Here is a 24670-nt window from a genome sequence, read left to right as displayed (position 1 = left end):
GAGCTGTTAGTATGCTGTGGTCATCCTTGGCAAAATCGTCCTGACACTCCTGCTTTCACTCGTCTCAACCTGAGCCTCCTCATTGTTTACCTTGCCTGCATGTGTGTGTGTGTGTGTGTGTGTGTGTGTGTCTTTGCATGTGTGTGCGTGGGTGTGTGTGTCTTTGCATGTGTATGTGTCTTTGCGTGTGTGTGTGTGTTTGTGTGTCTTTGCATGTGTATGTGTGGGTGTGTGTCTTTGCATGTGTTTGTGTGCGTGCCTTTGCTTGTGTGTGTGTCTGTGTTTGTGTGTGTGTCTTTGCATGTGTATGTGTGTGTGTGTGTGTGTCTTTGCATGTGTGTGTGTGTTTGTCCTTGCTTGTGTGTGTGTTTCTGCATGTGTGTGTGTGTGAGAGTGTGTGTTTGTGTCTTTGGGTGTGTTTTTGTGTGTGTGTCTGTGTTTGTGTGTGTGTGTGTGTCTTTGCATGTGTGTGTGTCTTTGCATGTGTGTGTGTCTTTGCATGTGTGCGTGTCTATGCATGTGTGTGTGTGTGTGTGTGTGTGTGTGCATGTGCATGCGGTGCTCCTGTTATTTTGGCATAGCAACTGCTTCGTCACTGGGTGCCTCTCCCCTCCTTCTCGTGCCCATTACGGATCTCTAGTTACATCTTTCTTTCTCTCTCTCCCTCCTCACCCAGTGTGTAGTGGAGTAGAAGGTCAGGTATAATGAAGCATGCCTGTGGCGTTGTACTTGCTGGGTATTCACTTCCTTCTGCAAGAAAGAGCGAGGCAGAAGGGAGGAGGTCGAGAGAGAAGATGGGAGAGAGAGGTAGAGAGATAATGCACTTCCTCAACCTGTCAGTCGGCTCCTCCTGAAGATGTAAATCGTTAAAAATGGGTCAGTCATTTTCGGGAACAGCCGGGCGCCGTCGTTTTTAGCTGATGTTAGCGTCATGAACGGTACGGGGGTAACGCAAAGAGACTGGACCCAAATGCAGACACGGACACGGGACGAAAGTACAAACAAAAGTTTAATATACAAAACACGTAAAATACTACAGGGTAACAGGAAACTAGGGACGAGACGCTCGAGGGAAACAGGAACAAGGTAACGACGGACGATCAGGGAACGGACGATGAAACAGGAACACAGGAAACTACGGAGAAAACTAAAGACAAGCAACGATTAATGTATTTACCGACGGGGAGCGTGAAAACCACAAACGAGTAAGGAACGCCAATCCGGGGGGAAGAGTTTACCAAGGGAAGGATAACGACCGTCCGGTGCTGCATGCCTGTCAACTCTGGGTCTAAGTAGACCACCAGGTGATCAGTGTAACAGGCTGCAGCAGGGGGGACGCCTACCGGACCTAAATGACAAGAAACAAGAGGGAGACACATGCAGGGAAAGACAGACAGAGGGTGACACATGCAAGGAAAGACAGACAGAGGGAGACACATGCAGGGAAAGACGGACAGAGGGAGACACATGCAGGGAAAGACAGACAGAGGGAGACACATGCAGGGAAAGACAGACAGAGGGAGACACATGCAGGGAAAGACGGACAGAGGGAGACACATGCAGGGAAAGACAGACAGAGGGAGACACATGCAAGGAAAGACAGACAGAGGGAGACACATGCAGGGAAAGACAGACAGAGGGAGACACATGCAGGGAAAGACAGACAGAGGGAGACACATGCAGGGAAAGACAGACAGAGGGAGACACATGCAGGGAAAGACAGACAGAGGGAGACACATGCAAGGAAAGACAGACAGAGGGAGACACATGCAGGGAAAGACAGACAGAGGGAGACAAATGCAGGGAAAGACAGACAGAGGGAGACACATGCAGGGAAAGACAGACAGAGGGAGACACATGCAGGGAAAGACAGACAGAGGGAGACACATGCAGGGAAAGACAGACAGAGGGAGACACATGCAGGGAAGACAGACAGAGGGAGACACATGCAGGGAAGACAGACAGAGGGAGACACATGCAGGGAAGACAGACAGAGGGAGACACATGCAGGGAAAGACAGACAGAGGGAGACACATGCAGGGAAAGACAGACAGAGGGAGACACATGCAGGGAAAGACAGACAGAGGGAGACACATGCAGGGAAAGACAGACAGAGGGAGACACATGCAGGGAAAGACAGACAGAGGGAGACAAACTCAAACAAAAGGGAGAGAGGAGGGCACTGACAGGACCGACTCTTGACGGTTAGAGCTGGGCGATGTCTCCGGTTTTATTAGAATAATCATTGCAATGATTGTCTTAATATGTACGTATTGAATGCAGCAAATCTGACTCAAGACCCATCCTGAGGAAATAAGCGGGGGGTTTGTTGTGCCGGACACACTTTGCAGTTGTGCATAAACGCGGCTCTGAAACAAGATGCACTCTGTCGAGCCATTACTGCTGCCAGGCATCTTACGCGCCACTTCCTGTGTCCATCCCAATTTCAACAAGGTCGAACCGTATAGTATTTGATTTATTTTGACTTTATTTAGGTCTTATTCCTTATATTGTTATATTTGTTTCATTAAGTATTATTACAGGTTCATAAAAACATTGAATTTTTTTGCTGTTACAATATGTCGACGATGTTACACAATTTAAGATAGAAAAACATTTAGCTGTTACAAAACTAAAACTAGAGTAAAAGTCACAAATGGAGCCAGTTTGTATTTATTTAATTATTATTAATTAAGGTTATTGATTGCATATTATTTATTTGTTGTTGTATATTATTTTCTTTAGATTTTTCACTTGATTTTATATTATTTTAATTTATATTTATATTTAAAGTATAAAAATCATCGCAATATTGAACTAAATAATCTTGATTTTGTCACTCAAACAGGAGTAAAACGTGCATTTGTCGGGGGACTAATTCCACTTAAGCATTAATACATATTTGTTGCTCTAATGTCGTCGTAGTGTGACTCATTGATGATTTTTTAATAATTTCTGCACAACAGTGGAGCACAGACGAATATGAATAACCAATTTATTGTTGTTTCTTTTATTGACAGTAACAAAAATATTATCAGACTCATCCAGCTTGTTACCGTGACACCCACCCGTCTCTCTCTCTCTCTCTCTCTCTCTCTCTCTCTTTCACGCTCTTTCTCTCCAAACCAGCGAACAGGTAGCTTTTGCAGCCAGGCTTGCTGTTGCCATGGTAACTCGCCTCTCTTCCATCTCTCCTACGTAGAAAAAAACAAAAAACTAGTGAAATAAAAAGAGGGAAAGTGAAGCCAGGAGGAGGAGAAGAAGAAGGGAACATAGTGGGGAGGTGAAGAGGCAGATGGAGGGATGAGAGAATAACGAGTGAGGGACGACGAGAGAAAATTCCCGTCCCTGCACAAATTTTCCCGAACGGTTGAGAATCGAATGTGTGAATGCCGAGCGGGCGGAGAGACATTTATCAGTGCATGTTCATTAGCGTCCCTATTATCTGTAATATGAGTATACGTCTATTTGTTATGGATATAAACGCAATATGTATTTCCCCGCGGCTACGAGGGTCTCTCCATCAAAGCGGTGACAAAAGACCGAGTTTGGTGACGACGTGAAGTAGCGTGGGATCGTTTTGTGAATGCAGTGTGTGTGCGGAGAGTCATTGAGCTTAAGCAGACAGCTTGTAAATGTGGCGTTTAGCAGAAACACAGACAGGCATTCATGCTGTGGAGCTGCAGACGGTCTAATCCTCTCAGTTTACCAGGACTCTGACAGGGGAGGGGGGGGGGTGGGCCTTCTCAGAACGGCTCCAAATCCTATATTGGCTCCACGTTGTGACCCTTTGGGACGAGAATCCGCCGTTGAATGTCCGTCTAATTGGATCCAACTCGATCAAAGAGCAGAAACAAGGAGTAACGACTGAAAATGAAGTCAACGTAGCTCCAGAAGTTTCTCCTGCTGCGTTTTCATCGACCGTATGAGCAGAAATTGACAAACCCAGTGTTCTCTCTCTCCGGGTCGAGGGTGCCGTGGCCTTATTGAAGGGCTTAGGTCGCACTCACACTGTCCATCCGTACCGTGCCCAAACAGGTTTTAGGGGTAAAGCTTAGTTTTTTCGACCAGTGTGAGTGCAACCGTACCGTGTCTAGCTGCGGCACGCTTGCCGGCCACAGCCCGTTTGGGAGAGGTGGGCTTTTGTAAAGCGTGTTTGCACATGTACGAGCACGAGCGTGCGCATGTGTACGAGCACGAGGCCTACGGCGGTTCTGAGGTCATTTCCTGTGCGCCTGTTGCGACATAGAAAAAAGAAGGAGGGACCATGCGCGGACATTCAAAACAATGACGGTGAAAGGTTCACGTTGGTGTGATGCGGAGGTGGAGTGTTTACTGCAGATTTGCTCGATGAAAAGATTCAAAAACAGTCGACAAGACGCACAAAAACTCAGAGGTCTATGGAAAGATTTGTAAACAAAGCCACGCATCGCCATGACGTCATCAATGCGTGTGACGTGTTACGGCGTGATGACGTATAGGCAGCAAGAAGCATTCGCCGAGGCCCAGGTAGTGTGAGTACAAACAAAAGCCCACCTCTCTCAAACGGGCCGTAGACGGCCAGCTGGCCACAGCTAGGCGCGGAGCGGTTGCACTCACACTTGTCAAACGAACTAGGCTTTACCCTGTTTGGGCACGGTACGGAAGGACCGTGTGAGTGCGCCCTGAGAGAGAATGTAAACTGCCTTATTTAAGTTTGGAGTAAAGTCGGTGTGAAGAAGGCTATTAGATGAAAAATATGTGGATTCTTGTCGGAAGCTCCCTTGTCAATGCTTCTAAGATCCTTTGTTGTCACTGCGTCGCCCTGGGGCTGGTTTATGAATATCAAAGTTACTGAACCACTACAGTATATAGAAAATAGATAGTATATAAAATGGATGTAGCCTCTGTGTCAATGTCAATTATTCCTACTTGATCCAATCGTCCTCGCCTACGGGAGTCGCCATCTTGTCAGACTTTGACTCCGCCTCATTTCATTCATTCATTCATTCATCTTCAACCGCTTGTCCCTGTCGGGGTTGCGGGGGGGCTGGAGCCGATCCCAGCTGACATCGGGCGTGAGGCGGGGTCCACCCTGGACAGGACGCCAGTCTATCACAGGACACATAGAGACAAACAGAGACAGACAACCATTCACACCTACGGGTGATTTTAGAGTCACCAATGAACATTCTGAAATGAAAAGCAATTCAAACAGTCCATGTAACAAAAAAATGCACTTGTTTTACCTGAGTTGGATTCTTCTTGTATGTATAATGTGCGTATTGCCTATTTTTATTTCCTGCTGTTTTTGTTGCTTCAGATTGTCAGTGTCATTTTAATCCGTAACTGGCACGCTATCTTGGCCAGGGCCCCCGTGGAAAAAGAGATTTCAATCTCAAGGGTCTTTCCTGGTAAAAGAAAGTTAAAAGAAATCAAATAAATAAATAAAAAACGTCGAGAATTCAAACAAACCTTGAGCTCTTGATCTGATATCTAACGCTGCCGTGGTTAGGTTCACAGAGGAACGCCTGGTGCGTTTGAAACCGACACTCGGGGGTCCCTCGTATCAAACACAGAGGGACGTGACAAAGCAATTAGCAGCAGCAGCAGCGGCGGCTTCTCCTCCAGCCAGGAGCTTCGCCTCGCTGCTTTCATCTGGCGCTACACGTGCAACCTTGGAGTCCTTCACAGCTCCAGGTATTTATCAGGAAATGTGTCTGCGAGGCACCAGCGAGCCGCTAGATTTGTGTTTTCGAACACTGCGCATGTACGTGCCTCCAATCTGTGGCTTCTGTTGGGTAGCTCCGACACTGGTTGACGTGCGGTTTATCAGTCATGTTATCCGTACTGAACTACCTCAGACAGACTGTCTCACTCAGCGACCTGCGAAGTCACCCGCGACTGTTTGTTCGCTGTGTTTGGATGAGCAACGTTTCACGCTCAGCCACTCGATAAATCAAAACCCTGACAGGGGAATTGCTGTAGTTAAGAAAGCGATAAAGTCATTTTCGGTGTCTACATGGAAAAAGCAGTGTATCAAGGAGTAAACCTGCAGCATCTGTTTCAGGACAGGATCCACAGCTGCCCAACACTCAGGAGAGCCATACTGAGCAGTCATTATGATAAATGAATCATCGTCTTGTCTCTCCGGTGAATGCTGCTGATAGTTGAAGTGGTGTCTATTATTCAGGGCTGCAGGAGAAACTCAAAGACCGCCAGCGTCTGAATGGGCGCCTCGATCAGAGACGAGGCCGATCGAGAATCAAAGGGAAGAGAGACGTGATTGTAATGCACATGTGGATGTTGCGCGTTTGCAGACCGAGACCGCAAACTGTGAAATTGTCACTCTGTCTGGATGAAATCGGGATTGAAGGAGGCAGACAGTCGAGCAGGAAGTAGATGAATGCATGACAGCCAGACAGGAAGTTGTATTTAGCTCCGCTCGATGGCTGAGTCACCGCTTCGTCTCTGCGGGACGTCTACGGATGTTTCAGCCCAAACACTCCAGAGGGAACGGCCGTTGAATTGAATGGCACCTGCTGAGCTAAAGAGACAGACAGACAGACAGATAGACTTCTGGGAAAATCGACACAGGATGAATGACTGAGGCGAACAGACTGACGGAGAGATAAAGAGACAGGTGGGAAAAGAGACGGGCAGTCAATGAGTGGAGCCAACAAACGAGGTAGAAGTGACTTTTAAAGAGACAGAGAGGATTTTTATTCTCTCCCTGATAACAATATAATGAAGAGACAGCCTCAGACAGCAGTCAGGGTTCATGAGTTGCTATTAAATGAGAGATTTGATGATTATCCAGCCAGGAAATTACATTTCTGGCTCCCTAATTTCATATTAATGCAAAAAAAACAACGAAAAACAGCAACTCACCATCAGTTAGAGTGGCACGACTCTCTCAGCCCAACAAACTGATCATGAATTTGGTGATTTGCAGGTCAAAGCTGGTTGAAACCAGATGTCTCTTATACATAACAACAAACGACATGTAGGAATATAGTCAATGAGAGAGTGTTGAATAGTCACATGCAGATTAAACTCAGATTTAGGTGTGCAGATGTCACCAGAGCCGTATTCTTGAATGGAAACACGACTCTCTTGTAACCGTTGTAGTCTTTTGCCATCAAAAACACATCGTCTCATCTCATCTTCAGCCTCTTATCCGGGGTCGGGTCTCGGGGGCAGCAGCTTTAGCAGGGGACCCCAAACGTCCCTTTCCCGGGCCACATTAACCAGCTCTAACTGGGGGATCCTGAGGCGTTCCCAGGCCAGTGTGGAGATCTAATCTCTCCACCTGGTCCTGGGTCTTCCCCGAGGCCTCCTCCCAGCTGGACGTGCCTGGAACAGCTCCCTAGGGAGGCGCCCAGGGTTCATCCTTACCAGATGATCCTGAACCACCTCAACTGGCTCCTTTCAACGCAAAATCTTTGTGTTATGATATAATTAGAGGTGTATCAATACCAAATATTGTGTAGTGGTCAGCACTGTTGCCTCACAGCGAGAAGGTTCCAGGTTTGCATCCCGGCTGGGGCCCTTCTGTGTGGAGTTTGCATGTTCTCCCCATGTCTGCGTGGGTTTTCTCCGGGTTCTCCGGTCTCCGATAGGCTCCAGTTCCACCCCGCCTGGAGCCTATCCCGTGTGAGGGGGGATACACCGGGGTACACCCTGGACAGGACGCCAGTCTATCACAGGACACATAGAGACGAACAGAGACGGACAACCATTCACACCTACGGGTGATTTAGAGTCATCAATGAACCTGACACCTGCACGTCTTTGGACTGTGGGAGGAAACCAGAGAACCCGGAGAAAACCCACGCAGACACGGGGACAACATGCTAACTCCACACAGAATCCAGCCGGGATTCAAACCAGGAACCCTCTTGTTCTGAGGTGACAGTGCTGACCACCACACCACCGTGTCGCACACACAATAAGATGTGAAAACGAAACTTTGTTCGGGGAATAAAAACTTGTGATTAATCAGCTGTTTCCTCTGCAGACGTTTTGTCTCCTTTGGTGTCTCAGTGAAGCTCAAACATTTGTAACTCTGTGTTGTTCAACGCTTGGATGTATAATTCATACGCGACACTGCAACGGGGACACACAAGTGGAAACAAAGTAGAAGGAGGGCGGGGCGGAGTCATGTAGCAGCTTTAAGGGACAACGAGACAGACAGACGGACAGGTAGAGGAAGAGATGGTGAATGGGTAGGGGACATAAACGACACACGAGGTCTCCTCCTCTTTGTTTTGTCCCCGCTCAGCTTCATGATGTTTTACGGTTTGCAAAACAAACAGCTATTGAATTCAACAACACGATGCATGATTCATGGAGGAACAAAAAGTATTTTGAACGCTCGCTGACATTTAGTTATAGGAGGAGGTCAATGTTAGCGGCAGACTGCATCCGATACCACTGTAAAACCAGGCTGATGGCTCATTATAGAAGCCTGACTGAATTATGCACCCAGGTGAGAGACCGCGCCGCCCGTCGTTGGGCTAATCAAGTGGGTACCTGCCGCCTTGCGATGACTCACTGGATTACTGTCTGCGCCGACGAGACGTCAGAAGGACAGGAAGTACAACAGAGCAGCAGGTTTCTCAGCAGCAGCTGCTGTAAGTCGCTCTGGATTAGAATAAAAACGTCCATCACAAACATGAAGGTTTATGGTGGCAGAAGACAATTAAGTGTAGCTGTTCAAGCATGTAGCTACTCTTTGTCATCAACAACTTGTTTATCTGAGGCGACGTCTCGTCAGTTGTTAAAAACCTGTTGATTTCATTGGAGACTTGCACGGATTCTGAGCCTCTTACATAAGAAGCCCTCCAAGAGTCGACTTTTAATCACTATGTAGTCATTTTGTTTCTCTATGTGCTCATTTTACTTACATTTTTAGTTGTTTTATGTCTTTGTGATTGTTTTACATCTTTTTGAAATGGTTTTGGATCTTTTTGTGGTGGTTTTGCATCTATTTTAGTCGTTTAGCATCTTTTTGTGGTGGTTTTGTATCTATTTTCAGTCATTTTGCATCTTTTTATAGTGGTTTTGCATCTATTTTTAGTCATTTGTCATCTTTTTGCCGTGGTTTTGCATCTATTTTTAGTCATTTGGCATCTTCTCGTGGTGATTTTGCATCTATTTTTTATTCATTTGTATCATTTTGTGGTGGTTTTGCATCTATTTTTAGTCATTTGGCATCTTCGCGTGGTGATTTTGCATCTATTTTTAGTCATTTGGCATCTTTTTGTGGTGATTTTGCATCTGTTTTTAGTCATTTTGCATCTTTTTGTGGTGATTTTGCATCTTTTTATAGTCGTCTGGCGTCTTTTGCAGTGGTTTTGCATCTATTACTTTGATTTCATGGAGGAATTAAAACGACGACTCATGCAACAGTAGCCGACATTATTTGAGCCAAGATATGTTAAGCTTATCCCTTCATCCTTTAGAGCTGCCGTTGCTCTTACAATGCCTTTTTTTAACATACATTGTTGTCTTACATTATACTTCTCTACAGTGTGACTTATTATTGATTTTTAAATAAAAGCCACATCACTGCCAGCTATTCAAATGCAGCCACTGCCAGTTACGTCCTTCTTCGTCCATCTCTCACAAAAATTCATTTGAACCTGAGTGAAACAAGCCGGCTACGTTGAGTTGAATGAAAACAGTAAATCCTATTGAGTTGAAAACGCTGCACCCTTTTAAGAATGACTTCAAATCAGATGATGCTCACAGAATCTAATTCCTCTCTTCACATCTATCTCTCAAGAGTCATAATCTAATACTTTATTGCCCTGTCAACAGCGTGATTGGATTTGCTGTTTTATTGAATTTACTGTTTGTCAAGCAAAATGACTCCCGCGCTCCTCTCACTGACCTGCCCCCGTTTCTCCTGTTTCTCCTCCAGCTGAAGGGAGAGGAGGGAAATTCCACGGCGTCGACCTTCTGCAACACTCCCCGTCCCCATCCCCCTCTCCGGGGGACCTCTTCCCCCACCAGCCCCGCTCCCTGGAGCCTGTCACGGACACCTTCCACCAGAACCTCCCCTTGAGGAAGACACATTCTGACCTCGACGCAACCTCACCTGCAGGTGTGTGCGACCTTTAAGGAGACGTCATACCCTCCCTTCTTTTTTTCTTGTGTTCCCGTGGTGCAAGAGGGGAAAGGAAAAGGAAAGACCTTAATAATGTTGCTTTTCACCTACCAAATCTTGAATTCACCAAAGAACACCACGGAGATTAATGTTGGGTTAATAATTTCTTCCCCCTGTATTTGCAGTCATCGGTTTCGCTCAGTGAAGGATAGTGTTGTCAGCAGCCAGGATCTTTTCACGACTAATTGGTTTATTCGCTGCAACAGGGATACTCAATCGCAGGGTTTCAAGGGTTCATGTAAACAGTTTAACCTGAATAAGGCCTCAACTGCAGACAGGCGAGAAAAATCAGAACATCTAAAGTCATAAGTGACTCAACAAAAATGATTAAATGTGTTAAGAATGAAGATAAAGTTGTCCCACGCCCAAGACCCAGTCCAAACAGTGATGTATCTTGATTCACTGCAGAGGAACACCTTACTGTGAGTATAATCTAATGCACACCTGCGACAGGTGCATAGTAGAATTAAATGCATCTTTATACTACATCTACAACCAATCATAAAAGCGGTCAGATCACAGGAACACTCCAGATGCATACATTCACATCTTGTGATATAGATCTTGTGAGCGCAATGAATCCCGAAGGTTTACGATCGAGATTTTGTGCCGACAGTGTGCAGGAGTCCTCAAGATTTTTAAGAAATAAGTAAGCTGGCAACCAGAGAGCGTATAGTATATCTAAAAGACTTATTGCTGCTGAAGTTAGCAGGGTAGTCCACTTCATCCTGCCAAGGGTGATACACGCTGTTCTTATCTTTTTATTCTTTCAGTGGGTTGTATCTGCTATAAAGTCGAATGGTGTTTACATTTGTCATCTGTAGATAGAAGCTGATATGTGTTTATGTCTTTGTGCGAGTTTGTTCTGATCAGTTAACAATATGAATTCCCTCTCTCCTCCACAGATAACACTTTGGAGCAGCGTGCCCCGGACCATCTTCACCCAGGAAGTATGGACCACTCTGGGCTGCTGTGCTCAAACACACCCTCTGCTTCCTGGAACGGACCTAAGGGCTCCACTTTTTCTCCCGGAGCGTGGAACGAGCCTTACAATTACAGCATGAACAAAGGCCCGGCGGTTCCGCCCAAACAGCACAGCATCATCGGTAACGCAGGAGGGGGTGCGCAAGACGGCGTGATGTTGGTGAGCTCAGGACAGCCGGTGAGCTCACATTCCAGTTCATTCACGTCTGTGACGAACCCTTCTGGGAGAGGAGGGAATAACATGCCGGGGCTTTCACTGGCAGCGGCGATGATGGGGAAGCGGAGCGAGACGGAAGGGGCTGCGGCAGACGGAGGGCGAGGAGGCGGAGGAGGGGGAGTTGGGGAGGCAGGTAGAGGGCGGGAGAGGTCGGCACGCTCCATAGCAGCGGCGAATGCCTTCAAGTTCCGGGAGCGTTCACTTTCTACGCCCACAGATTCTGGTTCCTTCTGCTTTACACAAGGTGGTTTAGGCCAGCCCGACGGGAACATGTTGCCTACAGGGAACGGGAATGCTATGGCAATAACAGACCACCACCAACAGCATCATAACTTCCTGGGGTTGGGTGAGAACTACGCCCTTCTCTACCCTAGAGGGAGCTCCGAGGACAGTACCAGTACCACAGACACTATCTCTGTCACAGCTTCAGACTACAGCACCGATGGCCGCTTGCGCCTACGCTCCCGCTCCATCTCACTTAAGAAATCCAAGCGGAAGCCACCACCTCCTGTGAGGAGCGTCTCACTAATGAAGAACCTCGGAGAAGCCGAGGGGAGGATCCACCACGAAGGCGGTCTTTATCGGGATGGACGGCCAAAGAGCCTGCACATCCCCAGAGACCACTTCCCAGACTTCCAGCCTGATTTCCTCCTGCCCAGCTCGTCCTGCTCCTCTAAACCCAGTGTTGTTGAACGGCAGCGGGGCCATGGGGGCGCTGATGGTCCTCCAAGTCTGGAGGTCCAGGCACCAGAGAGAGAGGGAGACACAGAGTTGACTTTCCCCACTCACTGGCAGCTCGGGGAGTGGAAGAATGACCCTTACAGGTAGGAAATTAACTTATTGATCAGTATTGTCATGGTTCCTTAGGTAAAGATTCAAATCGTATTGAGTCCTCCTGTCTTTCCTTTTCTTCTACAGGTCTCTATCAGGCTCCAGCACAGCAACAGGTACCACAGTAATTGAATGTATGAAAGTCAGAGGCAGCTCAGAGTCTCTGCTTGATTCTCCCTCCACCTCCAGAGCCACCTCACCCTCACAGCTCTCCATGGAAACTGACATCAAGGCATCCTCACCCTTCAAGCCCCCAGGACTTATGTCCCCATCCAGTGGCTATTCAAGCCAGTCAGAGACTCCCACCCCAACTGTTCCACTCAGTCACATGGCAGGTCACGGGACTTTGGGGTGCAAGTTGCGTCCGAAGATCCCAGAGAGGAAATCATCGCTACCATCGCCCAAGGACCCGGCTGCGAGGTCTAGATTGTCCTTTGAGATGCCTGGAAATGCACATCTGGAGCTGTCATCAATCAAGCCAAAGCAAAAGGCCAGCAGGCGACATTCTGACACCTCGACGGCAGCAAAACCAGGAAAAATCAGCCCCAGCTCCTCACAGGCATTGCCTGTGGTTACCCAGAATGAGCTGAAGACTATTCGGCTTCGCTCTGTCTCTCGGGGCGACTTGGAGGACTGCCCTGATGGGGCCTCTGATACCATCGAAGAAGAACAGCATGGCCGAGATGTAGGCGAGAATCCCAGTCCGCCACCCACCTTACCAAAACCTAAACCACCTGTCGCTGTCAAGCCCCCGTTGCCTAAGCGGCCCCTAAACCTTCTTCTCAAGTCTCCTTCCCCCTCCTCCACTTCCCCACTAGCCCTCGACTCACCTCCTGCCTCACCCGTGGAACGGCCTGTGCCCCTAGGCAACATCTACAAAGTCATGAGAAAACCCAAACCCAAAAAACCTCCACCACAAGCAACAAGTCCCTCTGGTCTCCCAGATTCTGCCACTGCTCCCCAGACTGCCTATGATCATCCATTCCTCCCCCACTCCCAAGCCCTCTTTGATCTCCCTCCTCTTCCAGAACCCCAGCCTCTTCTGGAAGACCCAGCGATGGAGCCTGAGTTTGACGTGGAACCAGAGATCCATCATGGCCCCGGGGACGGAGGCTCACTACCCTCTCCCTGCAGTAATGAGGAGGCCCCAGAGCTTCAGGACAAGAGCAAGACCCTCCCCTCAAGAATGACAATCTCTTGTCTGGCAGAGCTGTCAGACAAAAAGAAACCCAAGGTGAGAAAGACTTCATGCTTTATTTTAGGGGTGTTCTTGTGGTAAAGGTAAAGGTAAAACTACAGCTCATGAAGGTAGAGCTTTGACAATGTGGTTAATGTCATCATGTTAACGTAATTGTACTCATGCCTCATGTACAATGATTGCTGTACTTAAGTTCTCATCCCTTCCAGGTTCCACCTCCAGTCCCCAAGAAGCCGAATGTCCTGCTTCTTCCCTCTTCGGTCCATTCCTCCACCAATGGCAGCACAGATCGTCAGACCCCACAGGCCGACAGCCCCATGGGTCTTCGGTCTCCCATTGGAGCATTCCCACCAGAAGAGTTACTCTGTTTCCCCGGTGCTCCCGACGTGCTTGAGCAGGATGAGAACCAGTTGGGGACAGATGAGGAGAGTTCAAAAGAGTCATCACTTCAGTCGTCTCTGCAGGATTCCTCCCTCACAGAGCTGGAAGGGAAAATGGCCGGCACTGGGATTGGGACAGGTATGTTTTAGGAGAAAGAACTTTCCAACTTTACTTCGAACAAAGAATGAGGAAGTCACTTTTCAGGAGCAAATATTGACCCTGAAATGTGATTTTAAAGGGTTTGTAGCATGGTCCATTGCAGAGGACAGTGGTTTCAATGGGTTTCAGTGGTGACCCAGTTTCACATTGAAATAAAGGGATCAAAATATCCACTTGAGTTCAAACCACTAAAACAGTGCTGACCATCTGTCTTCAAAACATGGCTAGTGACTTCCATTTGTCACTTACACACATAGCTGTTTACATTCTTCCTTCATGTAAGTGTAATGAAATCAAAAATATCAGTATACTGTTCAGTGGAGAACTCTTTTTAATGCAAGTAGTTCCTCAGATGATAAATAATTTGATGCATTAGTCCATGGCTTTGCTCTAAAAGCTTTCTTCTCCATATTTTAGGTGCATCATTAATGACTTCCCTAGCTAGCAGTGAGATCATTTTGGTAACTTCTGTGGTGTTTCAGTATCTGTTGACTATTTCTGGCCATTTATACATCAATAGGATTTTCCAAGGTGTGGTTGTGTATTTGGAAGATATGTACAATGGCATAAACCCTGCCATGCACATTACCTGATAAACAGTGTTGGATCTCAGTCAGTAAATGTGGAACTCCTAACCTTTTTTTGTGCATTTTATATGTGCACGTATTTCATGATAGCCTGTCAGAGCTGCTGCATTTGATTAGGATCCTTCCCCGCTGTGTTTGAGGCATAACCTCCTGATTCTGCCAAAGGGGATTTCTCAAGTTTTGAGGCAAATCAAAGCCCAATTGCTCTAAAATTGGACCAAATCAAAACACAGACTGGTTCCCATTGTTTGTAACAATGAAGATGACATTTATCATTATTTTCCGACTTTGGGTTTGGTAAAACAACCACTAAGCCATCAGAAATTTACAGATATCACGTGGTTAATCTACTGTACGTTTTAATATGATCTCTGATATAATTTCTCTGTCTCGTTCAGATGACTTGGCAGCCAATGAGAAGACGGTACTCCACATCGCCGAGGAAACAGATGACGACTTGTTGGCAAGCACACCTTCAACACACACCACCGAAGACTTGTTCACTATTATTCACAGGTTTGAACACGCAAACACACACGTCCAATACACATTTCACACATGCAGTGTAAATAATATGGTATTTACAAACTGATATTCTAATAGAGGCCTTATTTGCACAGCACTAATGGTTTCAGTCAATGCAAAGCTTGCCTGCCGGCTTTTAATAACCCAGAGCATGTGACGAAAGACGCATTATCTTGTTGAAACGTGTAAAGCGGACGGAGCATAAGGTTCCCTAGCAACGGCAGTGTGTGTGGACAGTGTATTACTGCACTGCCAGCGGCTCTTTTTTGGTCCTTTTTTCAGAATCTCTCTCCAGCTCACACACACATAGATGCAAGCACACACACACACATGCATAGAAATCCCCAGAAAGCCAGTCTCTAAGCAACAAGTGTTCATGATTTTACCTCGCATGATGCTGAAAATAGCATGAAAGGGAGAGAAGAAAAGGTGAGGACGGGGAAGAGGAAGAACAGGAGTCGGTGTGTTCATCTACAAGAAAGGCTGGAGTCTCTTCTGTACTTACGCACTTCAGATTCTTTTATTTTCTTAAAGGAGAAATGTCAAACTAAGTGCGACTCATCAGGCTTGAGGAGTAAATCTCAAATTATGGCTTGAAACAGACACAAATGGCTGCTGCTTTATCTTCCCGTTCTACACCTTTGCTAATAATACTCTCTTCTTTCCTCCCAGGTCCAAGCGAAAGGTTCTCGGCCGTAAGGAGCCAACAGACTCCTTTGGTAGCCGGCAGAGCCTTGTGTCCCCAGTGAAGCACAGTACCAGCGGCAGCGACCTCCGAAATCTGACCTTAGGCAGTCAGAGGTCGAGTTCCCGCAATGAGAACTTCATGGCCCTGCTTCAGAAGAAAGGCAGCAAGTCTTCAAGCGGAGGAGCCAGAGTCTCCGCTATGGAGCTTCTCAAAAGCACAAACCCTCTGGCGCGACGGGTCACAGAGTTTTCAACCACCTCGCCAACAAGCGGCGAGGCAGGAGAATCCGGGAATGGCAGACCCAACGATCAATGAACGGATGTTAACCAGGTCTGTTTGCTGTTGACAAAGCTACCAACCAATTCTACAAATGTGCCACCCACTGCAGATGGGGCCTTCTGAGTAACACGTCCAACCGGATCGATCCAACTACTGATTGACCATTTGCACTGTCCAATCAAATTGGAGCACATTTTTGGACAAAATGGTCCCTCCCATGGTTGAAGCGCTATTGTTCCCTGTCAAACTGTGAGAAATCTTTGGAGAGCAAAGTATGTTCTCACTATATTTTCAATGAAAGGTGGAAAAGTTTTAAGGTTGTGCTTCAACACTACACCGTGTTTTCCTCATTGGGGATACGCTCAGTGTGGAGGCTGGATGCACAGATGGATGGGTGGAGTAGACACTGGGAATATAAGGATATACGGTGGATATCTTTGCTCCTGGCTCCTTCTGGATGAAGACAACAAGAGTCCCTGATCACGACAATGGTCAATGAATCTGTAACCAGTTATACAGCAATCAAATCCAAGAATAAATGGAACAAGATACAGAAGATGTGAGACTTTAAAGTGATTCGTCTAAGAGCCAACCAAAACCCTCCAACCAGTAGCACTACAGCCCCGACACCTGTAGACCTACAGGAATTCATGGGTAAATTATTAACAGTGTGACGAGGCACCTGAGAAAGCAAATATGCCCCCAAACCTTGGGCATCGTAACCCATCTCTCTATGGTAAATGTAAAACCATAGCATCGGCATTGGACGAGGCGCAGGATTTACAAAGAACAACCACACGGGGGCTTTTTTGCCACCAAAGATGAGGCGTGAGTATGTCCCAGATTTTTTCGCTCATGCTTCGAACATGAACGAAAACATTCCACAGAAGCACCCGGCGTAAAGAAACGACATCTTGGAATGCAAGCACTTTTCTTTTCCCTCGGCGTCAGGAGGTCGCTTCCGTGGCGTCGCTGTATTTCTTTTTTCTCGAGACGCTCATCAATCATTATTTTTTCATTTTTTTGTGTAGAGTTTTTGTTCTTATATTTTTTCCTAGACGGGCTAGATGGCCACATACTGTACATGTTTCATTGGACTGTACTGTATGTATCATGTACAAAGATAAATGTAACGCATCTATCAACGGATATCACTTGCGGACACAAAGACTAAAAATAGTGTACAGAGAAGCAAACAGCTTTGACTACAAACTGCCCACATGACGGATGGAAAACACACGTTCAAACACACTGACTAAGGACTGATGCCATAGAAGACTAACAGAACAGACCGGAACAGTGCGTGTGTGTTTGTGTGTGTTCATAGGAGTGTGTGCGCAGACCAAATCTAGCCTGTGGAGTTTCTGTATGGAGAGTATGAAGCAGGCTTGGTTATTATACAGGGTTTTTATTCGTTTTGGTCTCTGGTGATGGGACCAAAGGACTGTTAAAAAACTACAAACAGACCAGAGGGGACCTAGCAGTGTGTGTGTATGTGTGTGTGTGTGTTGTGTGTTCACGTAGAGCGAAGTGCCAAGAACAAAATAGAATCGAAAAATAGAGAGTGAGTGTGCACGTACATGCGCCTATGCGTCAATGTGTTCGGCATTCTTGTGTCCTCACAAACGTGTGTGTACTTCTGTGTGAATGTGTGTGTCTGTGGGTGCATCGTCACCGGTGCGCTCTCCCACCACCCACCCCTTCCTTGGGATAGGATTAGGACGACCTAAGCATCCCTCCCCCTCTTCGCCCACACACATTACGGAACCACAAGGATTCCGGCACCCCGGAGGGATTCCGGAACAAACAGGATTCCGGAATCCAGAGCATTCTGGAACCAATGGATTAAAAGAAGGAGAAGGGATTCCGGAACCCGAAGGATTCCGGAACCTGAAGGATTCCGGAACCTGAAGGATTCCGGAATCCAGAGCACTCTGGAACTAATGGATTAAAAGAAGGAGAAGGGATTCCGGAACCTGAAGGATTCCGGAACCCAGAAGGATTCCGTAATGACTGGCTGAGTTTGGAATTCCGGACACGAGGGAGTCTTGCGATGGTTGGAACCGCGGGTTATACGTCGTTAAGAGTCCGTCTGCAGTGTCGCAGAATGACGTTACAGGAATAGTTTGTTTTGCACTCCGCCCTGCACCTCCCCCCCCCACACTCTTTCGTCCCATCGGTGATGGTGGTGGTCTGGTGCACTCGTTCCTCTCCTCCTTTTCGTCACAGCTGGAGCACATGCTCCATCTGTCTCTCTGCAAATAGCATCATCTCTCTTTTTCTAGCCTCTCTTCTCCCTGGCACGTACAGTAGCACATACTCTCTTTCTTCGCCTATATACTGCAACCTCTTTATGTTTTTTCACACGTAGCACCGCCTCGCTATCCCTCTCCCTCCTCTTTTACCTTCTCTCCAGCCTTTGTCCGTTAACCTTGCCCCCGTCTCTCTCCCGTCCCTCGCTTCCTCCTCTCCACCTCTCTGCATTCAGTCTATGCATCTCAGCTTGGCAGACGACACGACACCGGATGAATGTCAATGAATGACTGTTAAGTAAATAGATGTTGTGCTTAGTTTGAGAGTGCAAAAACATCTTTCTATCAACGCTTATCTTCTGCCTTCTCTTTTCTTGCTCTCTGAGTTTTTATACTTTCTTCAACCTTCCTTTTGAGTACCGATGTAACATGGAATTGACACGGATGGATAGGATCTGTGCACAAACATGGAAACAGGCAGGGTTTGAATGTGTATCTGCGTAAAGGACCTTTTGCTTTTGGACCGTGAACAAAACCCGCTGTGGTATTTGACCCCTGATTGACCCTCAGGCTTGGATGTGGACGGTCTGGGAATTTTGGATTAGCAGTGGTTCAGCTCAAACACCTGACTTATCCCCTGCATGGATGGACCGTGTGGAGGGAGGAAGGGAACCTTTCATCTCTTGACTCCCAGTCGGCAAACTATCCCTCGGTGCTATTGAGTCAGAGCTCCCCCTAGTGTCTGAAAATGGAGGAACTACACATAAATGACAACAACAACTCCTTCACACACATCTCTCTTCCCTACAACGGTCCTTCAGGTATTCCATCATCCTGAAAAAAAGATTTTAAAAAAGCATAAATTATCACCATTTACGATGACTAGTCAAGTGACGCTTGTTTTAAATATTTAGTGAATGAAAAAAGATAAACCTATAAAACTCTGTGTTTGTTTGCCTTGTATACTGAATTATGGGCCTGTTGATGCAGCGCCTACTGTGTTTTTTATTTTATTTTATTATGATTCTTTCTTTTTTTTATTTCAACTGCCTTGGTGGTACACACACACAGACACAACCTTTGCAAAAATCTAGCCAAAACAACAGTACAGGTGTAAAAGGGAGCGTTTATGTTGAACCTCTAAAGAACCATGTGGAAATTTGGTGCCTCGCGTGAAGAGAGAGATCTTACCAGACACATATTTTTCCCAAATCTGCATTCACGTACAGGTTTGCAGAGTACGGCAGTGATATTTCCCTCCTTTAGAGCAATATCCCTCAGAGCAATCACAGATCTCACATCAGATAGGTGAAGTTGGAAAGGAGGAACTACAAAAACGTATTTGAGCTGAAACCCACAGATTTTGTTTGTGGGAACAGAGATGAGAGATAAGAGTACAGTGTTAGGAGAGAGTGAACGTTTTGTTTCAGCCTGATAAAAGCAGGAACAGTAAGAGTAGATGCATGACGTCTAAAAATGGAGGTGTAGAACGCATCACTCTTAAGTGTTCAGGATCAACAAACCCCAGTGTTGTTTTACTTCCTGTGCAGACACATGGACTTCATCTTCAACCTGGCACATTTGGTTCGACAGTCTTTAAGAGGGAAGTAAGTAGAGGTACAAAGAAACAAAGAAACATATGGGTACACTGGTAAAAACAAAGGGTGCTATCACTTTAAAGGGATACAATCGTTTAATATTGAGAATGATGTGTCATTTTGTTCAGGGTTGTGTCTTGATGGAAACCCTAGATGTGTAAAAACAATCACGAGACTTGCTGCACCACGAACTATCACTACCCACCCGAAGTCAATGGCTAACCATAACCATCCAACCATAACCTTTTAAAGTCAATGGCTGATATCAACCATCCAACCTTAACCATTTAAGGTCAATGGCTAACATCAACCATCCAACATAACCATTTAAAGTAAATGGCTGATATCAACCATCCAACCATAGCCATTTAAAGTCAATGGCTAACCTCAAGCATCCAACATAACCATTTAATGTCAATGGCTAACATCAACCATCCAACCTTGACAATTAAAAGTCAATGGCTAACCCCAACCCTCCAACATTAACAATTTAAAGTCAATGGCTAATATCAACCATCCAACCATAACCATTAAAGTCAATGGCTAACATCAAGCACCCAACATAACCATTTCAATTAAATGGTTAACCCCAACCATCCAACTTAACCATTTAAAGTCAATGGCTAACATCAACCATCCAACCTTAACCATTTAAAGGCAATGGCTAACCCCAACCATCCAACCTTTACCATTTAAAGTCAATGGCTAACATCAAGCATCCAATATAACCATTTAAAACCAATGGCTAACCCCAACAATCCAACCTTAACCATTTAAAGTCAATGGCTAACATCAAGCATCCAATATAACCATTTAAAGTCAATGGCTAACCCCAACCATCCAACCATAACCATTTAAAGTCAATGGCTAACATCAACCATCCAACCATAACCATTTAAAGTCAATGGCTGATATCAACCATCCAACCATAACCATTTAAAGTCAATGGCTAACATCAAACATCCAGACATAACCATTTAAAGTCAATGGCTAACCCCAACCATCCAACCAAAACCATTTAAAGTCAATGGCTAACCCCAACCATCCAACCAAAACAATTTAAAGTTAATGGCTAACCTCAATCGTCCAATCTCAACCATTTAAAGGCAATGGCTAACCCCAACCATCCAACCTTAACCATTTAAAGTAAATGGCTGATATCAACCATCCAACATAACCATTTAACGTCAATGGCTAACCCCAACCATCCAACCTTCAGTTAGAAAAGAGTTTTGCGGATCTTGGTAACCATCGAGGCACAGCTGTTTTTTAGAGGCAGAGTTTCACCAGACGCTGAAATGATCTCATCAGTGGGTTACTGCCAACTTGGTGCCATATTTTTGATACTTTTTAGGTCAAGTAACAACAAACTTACTGATAATTGGAACAGTTAGTCCTCAGTATATTTTGTTGATCCCTTCGCTCTCCGCACACACACACACACACACACACACCAGCCGATCAGAGTGTTTTAGCCTGAAGAGCAGCTCTGCCTCCAAGAAACGTCCGTAGAACCAAATTACCAATCTCTAAAATATGTTGACTACACGTTATATTGAAAATGACATTTATATAAAGTGTGAAAAGAGAGCTGACACTAGAAATATATTAAATATCTAATCCGTTATCCCTATCCCTTCTCTAGGAGCAGGGGAGAGAGGAAGGAGGGGAAGTGAGGGTGTGGAGCAAAGGTTTGATTCTGCTGAATGTGGGGATTACCACGCTGAAATTGAGTCCATCTTTTCCTTCGCCTCCTCTCTCCCGTCTCCTCCGCTGTCTCGTGACTCAGAGGAGTAATCGTTTTAAAAGCTTTTCCCTCTCTCTCTCACTCTCTCGTTTGCTTCACCCTCAAAGTGATAAAGGGGTACGGGAAAGCAAGGAAGTACAGAGCGCTGAAATCGCTCGTTAATTCATTCGGTTTTAATTTTACAGGCGGTCACCGCAGATACGAAGCAGCCACGTAGCAACCTGTTGCTAAGAGACGTAAATATAATCTGTGTAGAAGAAGTAGGAGACTTCAGGCTAGGATAATTTCCTTTTAAAGAAGCGGAGTATATACTAATTAAACATCCTTCAGACTTTAGACCGCAAGTCGTTGCAGTGTTTGCAAAGAACGTACACATTTAATCTCTCACACGTGAAGAATGGCTGCAGAGAATTCGAGCGACGGACACAAAGGCATTACAATAGATGCAGTCGTCCACGTAAAAACCATCAGAGCTGATATCTGACCCGAGAACAGGGGTCTGCACGCACAAAGTTAAGTGGTAAAGCAACAGCACATGCTACGGATACGAGTTCTGAGACCCGACAAAGTATTTGCGCCCTTCTATTTAAACTCTCTCTCTGACTGTGCAAGTCATCTGCACGCGTGTGTCCCATGTGTTACAGGTAGATAAGGTGGGGAGAGGGAAAGAATACAGCATACAGTTACTAACAAGCTAACATTTACTTATGTTTAAGGCCAGTGCAGAACTCAACCCACACAAAACTTGGATATTTTTGGCCGTAGCTCAACACAACACCGGTTTTTCGACTCAAAGCCCCAAAATGTAACATGTGAAAAATCCAAACGCTAGCCCAGGTGAGCTACAACTTACTTTAAAGACGGCTAATCACACTAAAACTTGCTTTTTTTAAACCTATTTCTTAGGGTCTTAGGGCGCATTCACACTGTCCTTCCGCACCACGCCCCGTGCTTTAGGGTACTTGTCCCCCCTCCCTCTCCCCCCGCGGCCCAGGCCCGTTTGTACTCACACTACCTGGGCCTCGGAGAATGCTTCTTGCTGCCTATACGTCATCACGCCGTAACACGTCACACGCATTAATTGACGTCATCGCAATGCGTCGCTTTGTTTCCAAATCTTTCCGTAGACCTCAGAGTTTTTGTGCGTCTTGTCGACTGTTTTTGAATCTTTTCATCGACCAAATCTGCAGTAAACACTCCACCTCCGCATCACACCAACGTGAACCTTTCACCGCCATTGTTTGAAATGTCCGCGCATGGTCCCTCCTTCTTTTTTCTACGTCCCAACAGGCGCACAGGAAATGACCTCAGAACCGCCGTAGGCCTCGTGCTCGTGCTCGTACACTTGCGCACGCTCGTGCTCGTACATGTGCAAACGTGCTTTACAAAAGCCCACCTCTCTCAGACGGGCCGTGGACGGCCAGCTGTCCGCAGTTATGCGCGGAGCGGGTGCACTCACACTGCTCAAACGCACTAGGCTTTAGCTGAAAAACCGGTTTTGGCCCGGTGCAGAAGGACAGTGTGAGTGCGCCCTAAGTGACCTTTATTGTAGTAATACGCTGAAAATGAAACGGTTCGAGTTCTATCGAGTAATAAACGCGTTGTAGCTTCATGAGAGAGTGAAAGAGGACGAAAAAGACAAAGAGGGGTAATGGTTGCAGATTTGGGCCAAAGAGTATCTTGCGTTTGTTTTTAGGAGTTTTTAAGAAGGGTGGGGTTTACAGTGTTGGGGTCATTTCAGGGGTACTTTTAAGGCTCTCTGGTAAGAAGGTCCCACCCTAATGCCGCACCAGGCAGAGTAAAACGCACCCCCAGACTCAATTCTAACCCCAGTTTCGGGGCCGTACGGGCAGCTGATAAAGACACAGAGATGATCATTAGAGCGACGTAGAGAAAGAGAGACACAGACAGAGTTATTGGAATTATTCTATTTTTGTTATTCCTCATTGAAAAAGACATATTTAAAGGAATATTCTGTGTATGTATTGAATAAACCTCTGTTCCCCCCGCCCCATCCAGTGGTGTGATCCGTAGCTGCGAGGTGTGCGTCACACACAGACGCTTCCCTCCGCAGCTGCGCTCACTATGCCAATGTGATGAAATTATTATATCATTATAAATAAATTATTTTTCTTGCTTAAAAAAAAAAACCCTTGACTGTTTCGCTTGTTGTTGTTTTTGCTTCCTGCCCCGCTCGTCATTAAGTTACGCTCTGAATCCGTATTAATGCGTTTCCCCAGGGAGGCAGCGACACTTTAGGTAATTGGGTGTTACTATCTGAAGCACGAGACGCTGACTAACATCTCTCGATCCAAAGTCTAATCTTTATTTACTTATTTACTCGGGGTCGCGGGGGGGCTGGAGACGATCCCAGCTGACATCGGGCGTGAGGCGGGATCCACCCTGGACAGGACGCCAGTCTATCGCAGGACACATAGAGACGAACAGAGACAGACAACCATTCACACCTACGGGTGATTTAGAGTCATCAATGAACCCAACACCACCTCTGAACTTGATCCAATCGTCCTCGCCTACAGGAGTCGCCATCTTATCAACTTTGACCCCGCCTCATTTCCTCTGACCAAGAAAGGGCATGTATGTGACGTTGGGGGGAGGGAGATGCGTCCATCTGGCTGACGTTCACCTCAGAGTAGAAGTGAGGGCCAGAGGCTAGCTGTCACTCAAGAGGCCACGCCCCTAATTATTCATCAACTTTAACCTCCAATAAAATAAGAACTAGCCCCTCCCCCTCAGTGTTGTCATGGAGATATGACCTAAAAACACAGACTAGAATGTTCTTTTGTCCTTAAACAGGTTTAATGATGCTGTGTGATGCTGGGGAACTACGGGCGTTAAATGACACGCGAAAAGCTTAATATGCATAGACATGCACGCGAAAAGTCATGAAAGTCATGAAAAGTGGCGTGCTATTTATACGCCCTCCCATGAGACCACGTAGACTGAGGGAAATGAAGCTCCCAAATAGTGATAAAGAACACTTTACGTCCCAAAAACCCTTTAATATCCCTTAAACCTAGATCAGTGCTGCACGTTTGTGTTTATTTACT

General features: G+C 46.2%; 1 protein-coding gene across 1 annotated transcript in view; it reads left to right on the top strand.

The window, feature by feature from the left end:
• Positions 1–23694, top strand: part of nhsl2 (NHS-like 2) — a 163134-nt gene extending 139440 nt beyond the window's left edge. Inside the window, exons 5-10 of the mRNA XM_083937461.1 lie at positions 9908–10090; positions 11059–12178; positions 12273–13419; positions 13593–13902; positions 14909–15026; positions 15708–23694. Of these exons, the coding sequence (XP_083793587.1) occupies positions 9908–10090; positions 11059–12178; positions 12273–13419; positions 13593–13902; positions 14909–15026; positions 15708–16038 (3209 nt within the window). The 3' untranslated portion in view covers positions 16039–23694. The remainder of the gene's footprint in view (positions 1–9907; positions 10091–11058; positions 12179–12272; positions 13420–13592; positions 13903–14908; positions 15027–15707) is intronic.
• The last annotated feature ends 976 nt before the right edge of the window (positions 23695–24670 follow it).

Source organism: Echiichthys vipera (assembly GCF_963691815.1).
Source record: "Echiichthys vipera genome assembly, chromosome: 22".
NCBI lineage: Eukaryota > Metazoa > Chordata > Actinopteri > Perciformes > Trachinidae > Echiichthys > Echiichthys vipera.
This window is presented reverse-complemented; position numbering and strand designations above follow the sequence as displayed.